The 6,896-nt window shown below is 29.7% G+C and overlaps 1 protein-coding gene across 1 annotated transcript; it reads right to left on the bottom strand.

Annotated features, from left to right (window-relative positions):
• Nucleotides 1-3,831: 3,831 nt before the first annotated feature.
• On the bottom strand, nucleotides 3,832-6,051 carry LOC141666377 (uncharacterized). The gene is made up of 6 exons (XM_074472366.1): nucleotides 6,010-6,051; nucleotides 5,649-5,908; nucleotides 5,279-5,555; nucleotides 4,432-4,545; nucleotides 4,113-4,292; nucleotides 3,832-4,029 (listed from the first exon to the last, which is right to left on the bottom strand). The coding sequence occupies exons 1-6, from the start codon at nucleotides 6,049-6,051 to the stop codon at nucleotides 3,832-3,834; spliced, it is 1,071 nt and encodes a 356-aa protein (XP_074328467.1).
• Nucleotides 6,052-6,896: the final 845 nt, after the last annotated feature.

Raw genomic sequence — 6,896 nt, 5'->3', positions numbered from 1 at the left:
TGCATGGAGACATTGGCAAACAACTTCTTAAGTTGGATAACAATCTTGATGATTTGTGCAAGTTTAACGGGGCATAGTACCTAATTTCCTACCTAGTCAAAGCAACTGACAGTTGGAACAAAAATAATTATGTTTTCTTCAGGGGATCAATGGTGTTTAGATGGTAACAATTGTATTTATTTATATTATGTACATTGTTATTTTTTTTACAAATAAAATGTATTTATAAAAAAATTGTTGTTATGTAGTTATTCTATGTAGACCGAGTACGCCATAGAGGAATCAACTTTGTAGAGAGGCACTTTCCGTCTTACAAAGGATGACATGAGGAACTGTTAAAATAAAGACAGGCAATTGAAGTGTTCGACGGAGTTTTTGGGGTTGGTGCTGTTTTGCCAAGATTGAGGGATCATTTGGAACATCAATCACAAAAGGAAAAAATAACCAAAAAGGTAACATTTACAAACATCTATGCATTCTTTTTTTTAATACTTGCCTAAACTAATTAATTCTTTATGGTTTAAATTCCAAGGAAAAAACTTGAATGAAAATCAATATACTGGATATGAAGCTGGTATTGACGGCTGGGAACAAAATCAAGATGGAGAAAACAAAAATGATGTTTTCAAAGATCAAAATCAGGTACTTTAAAAAATCATTGCTCTTAATAATGTATTACATAAAAAACCACTACTACCAATTAAAAAACACAGGGTGAAAAGGATGCTGAAAATCAAATTGAAAGTACATAGAGTGATCCAGGAAAAACACACGAGGATAAGGTATGATCACTAAAATTTAATATTTTGATCGCTAGTTCTTGAACTTTAATCACTAATTCACTACTATAAAATCACTAATACTTGACAGTTTAATCAACAGTTTTTGCTTTTTAATCACTAATTACAACTTATATTGTATCTTATATAATGTGTCCTAAAATATATTGCATATACAGGATGAAGTTGAAAAATTGCGAGAGAGAGCAAATGATTTAATTGAATCAAAGATTTTTTTTGATATGGATCTGAAGTCTGCATTAGAAAAATATCCAACAAATTAGAACCTATTGATGATTAAAGACTTGATTAGTGATGTATTTATTCCAAAGAGCCAAGGGGATCCAAATGAAAAGAAAAATAAGCAATCAAATCAGCAAAGGCAATAACAAATAGATGAAGCAGACGTTAAACTGGGAGATGAAGAATTTGATGAAGAATTTATAGATATTAATCTTGTTGAATATGTGAGAGCAACAAAAGACAATATAACCAACTTTGGTCGAGATACAGACGATGATGAAATTCCATCTTTTTCTCTTGGAATTGATAAAGATGTATATGGAGATGATACTACTCATTGGATTACTCCTAAGCCAACAATAATAGAGAAGAGCACACATCTTCGAAAGTTGGGTACATTTGGAAAATCACCGTATATTGACAGAACTGTAAACATTGAATCCAATTTTACAAGTCAGGAGGTGGGATTATGGAGATTTACACTACAAAAAAGAGATTTTATGTAAGTACTCCATATTTATTGTATTCAATTATACACTACAATATATAATTCTAGCCGTAAAATAACCAATTAAATATTGGCAGGGAGATGATGTTTAGCATGGATGATTTCTTTTGCATAAGGGAAGATTTGCAGACTCTGAAAATCAACAATAATTTAGCAAGTGCAGTAATTGAGACATACACAATTATTCTCAATGATAATGAGAAATACAAGGCAGAGGAATCTCCATTACGTATATTCAGTACTATTGATTGTGTGGTAATCAATCTATCCACTAATATTCATAAGATTATCCACTTATTTATCAATATCAACTTCTAATTATACTTATTTAACAGCATCCAAGCTTGGATACTGACAAGAGCGTTACTGCAACATATCTGATGTTTGTTGAGAATATGGATATGATGCTTGAAAAATTCAAGAGGACAAGGCTTGATAGTGTGGACATGGTAAAATTTAATTTACAGTACGAGCATTTTAGTTGATTTGCTTCAATATTATTGTTATATTTACGTATCTGATAACAAATTTATTACAAGTTTTTCCCAATTATTGCCTATGAGCATTTCTATTTAATTTGCTATAATATCAAGAATCCAGCATGGGAAATAATTGACAATATTAGAAGGAATAATGATCCAAAGATCTGCAATAGACAAAAACCAAGAATTATGGTATAAAAATATCAACAATTTGAATTAAAATATAAATTTCTCCAGTAAATTCATGTAACCTAATTTTTTCAATATTTTTAAGCATTCACACTTTGTCAAGTACATGAAAGCAAAGGGGGCATGTCATGGCGGCAAAAAGGATAAAAAGCTTGAAGCTAAACTATTTAAAAATTTCATGGCAGACAATAAATAATTTATTTGATTGTGGCATATTCCTAATCACACACATGGAGACTTATAAAGGAGACTAAAAACTTCAAAATATTCACTAAAAAACACATCAAAATATTCAAAATATTTTGAATAGACAAAACTTCAAAATATTCACTAAAAAACACATCAATAATCACAAAAAATATAACAACTAATTACTGAAATCTTATAATTTTTTTAATTGCAGAATGGGCAGAAAAATCATCTCAACGGGCTTCGAATCAAATATAACAGAATTATACTATCATCAAGCTCAATTCTACAAGGCAGGAAATCATGAAGGAAGGAAATTAACTTTATATTAAAGTTATCTTAAATAAGATAACGAACTTGGTGATTGAATCCTCTCAACAGTCTCAGAAAGAAAGAATGACCAATAATCAAGGAGACAGAGAAGAGCAGCCTGCAAAACCGAAAAATGTGACTTTTGCGAAAAACTTGACAAATACATTTGATGAAGCTGCAAAGAACAAATTTGTACCAGACTAGTTCTATTATGTTCTATCTTTTGGCATCTCTATGTGATATTAACATTTAAGTAGAAGCACTATCGATGTTTAGTACTTTCAACTTCGGAAACTAGGGAATGACGATATGATTGGAATTTCAAATATTATGAATGTTTCGCAAAATACATTGTTACAGTGTAAAATTTATATGTTATGTTTGTTTTAGTTGCTCGATAATGTTTTGATGAAATACTAATATAATATCATGGTATAATATTTATCTTTATTAGATATAAATTTTGTTTAGCATCCTGCATTCTTCCAAGTATAACACTAATCATGAAACAAAACAATATAATATCATAATAAAAGACCCAAACATATTTTATAACAATAAAAAAATCTAAGCTCGTTTGGTAAAAGTTAAACAATCTATATAAGTAAAAATTTAAATTGTCTAAATAGTACTCACAAATCTCTTACAAGAAGAAATAGCATGGTTTCTAACAGAAACATGCACAAAATATTGTGAAACACACAATAATCACTAATTAAACAACTAAAAATTACTAAACAAAATAATCCCAATCACTAAAAATTTAAAATCAATCACTTATAAAAGGTTAAAAGTAACAAACTAGTAAAATAGATTAATCTTAAAAAGTTTGCCTTTTTGTATTCCTCTAATGCTAAAAATTATACAAAAGCATAATGAAAGTCACAAATATATATAAGTACTTTATAACAATTAAAAAATATAATCTCGTCGCGTAAAAAGTTCAACAATATATATAGAAAAAATTTAAATTGCCTAAACAGTAGTCACAATCAATTTTATTCAACCCTGGCTTTCTTCCTTTTTATACATCTTCTTGCATCATGAGTTGTTGCACCACATAGTGCACACTTCCGAATCCTCTTCTTTGATTTGTTAATTACTTTTTTCCCTATCACTCATCAGCCTCTTAAAGTAGTTTCCTTTGTTTTTGCAAACATTCAGGTGGAAGAATGTTAACTTCTTCTTTAGGTTGTTGCCCGACCATTACAACAATATGATCCTTTTTCATAAAACTGATAATAGATCCATCATAATCATCCAACTCTGTATTTAACTTCTTTATAGTGCCGTGTACATGCTCAAGCCTATCCATTTCTACCCCAGCCTTGTCAACTACTTGCGAAAATCAAACCAAATTGTAGTCAGTTTTAAAGATATTTGTTCCATCATAAAATAATCACTAGATACCACATCTAAATTTGATGAAGTTCCACTATCAAAAGTCTGCATCCATCGATTAAGAACAAGGCTTCTTGGAAATTTGGTAACACCAATTTGCTTTAAACCATAAAATGCATGTCTGCAAACAATACCATACATCACAAATTTCTTGCAAGAACAAACGGTATGGTTCATACTAATAGATACCTGCATAAAATATAGTGAACACATTATAATCACTAATTATATAATAACAATCACTAAAGCAAACATATACAATTATTAAAAAATAAAAATTAATCACTAATAAAAGATGAAAAGTTACAAAATAGTAAAATAGATTAACCTTAAAAAGTTTGTCTTTTACCCTCACATCCCTGATTTCAAAATGAGTAACACCATCAACTTCTTCACTCATACTTTTAATTTGCATTTCCAAATAAAAAGCAACGAGTTCTTCCTAAATTTTATAAAACATAGTACGTGTGTATAAAGTGGCTGCATCATCTTTTATAAACCACTTGGACAATGTTGTAGTAAGACTTGTCTTTGACTCATAAATCCAGTCTAACGGTCTCATTCTTTTGCTTGTCCATTGCACTCTCAGAACGCAACCAAAACTTACATAACATATCTCCTTATTTGTGAAACTGCCCAAAAAAAGAGTTTTCACTCTCAGATCTTGAAGTAGTTCTTAGCAACCCACACATTGGCTCATTTCTAAAAAAATGCAGGAATCTATGAAGCCTTTAGAGCATACATATCTTGCAACCACTTATTATTTTCTAAATGCAATTCCTTTATAACTGCCTCTCATCCGCTCTCAAACTCTTCAGTTTCTATAATAGATGACCAGATATAAGTTTTCATTTTCTCCATAAAGTCTGTCTCTTTTCATAATCAATTACCAAGCTGTAAAAAAATAAAAAATAAAAAATTAATGGAACCTATTGAACTTTAAAAACTAAAATGATACAGAACATTATTGTCACAATAAAACACAATATAAAATACAAGTAATAATTATTTTAGTCATTAATAAATATGACATTTATCAATAAAAAGAAAGAACAATGATATAGGGAAAAACACAAGGGAATATGAAAATTTACTAAAACATTTATGTTAATTACTAATTCACTTCAATCACTAAACATTATTGTCTTAATCACTTATAAATGGCACTATAATACCTTAACTGAGAATTTTTCCATTATATGCCACATGCATAAACGATGCTTACTACGAACAAGACCATTGACATCAGAAAATACATCACGTATAGACACCTTCATAGTAGGACAATGATCAATAATTATCAAAACAGGATTCCGTCCCGTTGCCTTTACAAGATGACCAAAAGCCCCACTGTAACCATCAACACTCTCATGTGAAAGAAGACATGATGCAAAAGTTACACATCTGTCATGTTTGTCAACGCTAGTAAATGGTGCAAAAATCAGATTATACCTAGAAAAATAAATGATAAAAAATAGAAAAGAGTTAAAAACTAAATAGAAAAAATAACATAAAATAAAAGGAAAATATAGTCCATTCCTTAACCTTTTAATAAAACTCTTTATACAATTAGAGTAAATAGCTGTCGAGTGCCTGTTTGTATCAAATGTTGCCTCAAATGATATTGCATCACCATACAATTCAAAATTCCTACGACCAATAGAATCAGCCCAAAATTGCTTTGTGAGACGAACATCAGAATCAATATCATAAGCACAATAGAAGGCTTTAGATTTCTCTTGAATACTTTTGAATATGTAAATCATCATCTGCACATCCTTATCACCAATAAAAATTTCAAATCCCTATTGAAGTTCCGAAAATCTTGCAGCGAAGCACCAACATTAGCATATCCACTTTACATTTCCTTGGAAAAACTAAATGACTTACTAACACCAATATTCACCTTTGCACCATTATAACAGATATTCCTCAAACTAGTAGTCATCTCACGACTAGATCACAAAAAATGACGACCATTTTCACATGTCAGAGGATGATTGTGAGACACAACAAAGCAGTGCAAAAAATATTTATTCGGAAACATATACTTCAAAACCATCTTTGCTTTACATCCACACCTACGAGTAATAGAACGCCTATTATTCAAAATTCTAGATCATCCATAGGATTATTGAACCCTTCAGAGCTATAAACAAAATATTTCAACAGAAAAGTATCGACATCATCTAGCTTTTCAGTTGTTTTGCGAACGCTAAAACCACCTAAACGAGCATAAGTATTATAAAACTAATAACCTTGATCTCCACTCTCAAAAACCCGATTAGTGTAAGGCACGCCATTCTCAACAACACTATAATACCTATTACCACCAGGAGATATAGTATAATTTCTCGAACTACTTTTACTTTTCGTTGAAGTTAGATCAGTAACAACACCAATACCAATATTATATCACTTTAATATATATATTTTGACATCCATACGGTTTGATCATTTATAAATAATTTTAAAAATCGAAACACCAATCAGAAAATAAATACTAGTTACAAGTATTAGTCAAATCACGTGTTAATTATTAACATATCAAATTAAAAATTTTATTTTTAATATCTTAATTTTTTTAAATTACTAAAATATATATTTTGACATTTGTATAGTTCAATAATTTAAAAAAATTAATAAAAAATTTGAATAAAATTCATAATAATTCAATATATAAAAAATAAAATATATTTTTTTAATTTTATTTCGAGCCGAACTGAGCCGAGCTCGAGCCGAACCGAGCCAAGCCGAGCTCGAGCCGAAAATGCCAAAAGCTCGACTCGAGCT

This window comes from Apium graveolens, chromosome 6, assembly GCF_009905375.1.
Source record: "Apium graveolens cultivar Ventura chromosome 6, ASM990537v1, whole genome shotgun sequence".
NCBI lineage: Eukaryota > Viridiplantae > Streptophyta > Magnoliopsida > Apiales > Apiaceae > Apium > Apium graveolens.
This window is presented reverse-complemented; position numbering and strand designations above follow the sequence as displayed.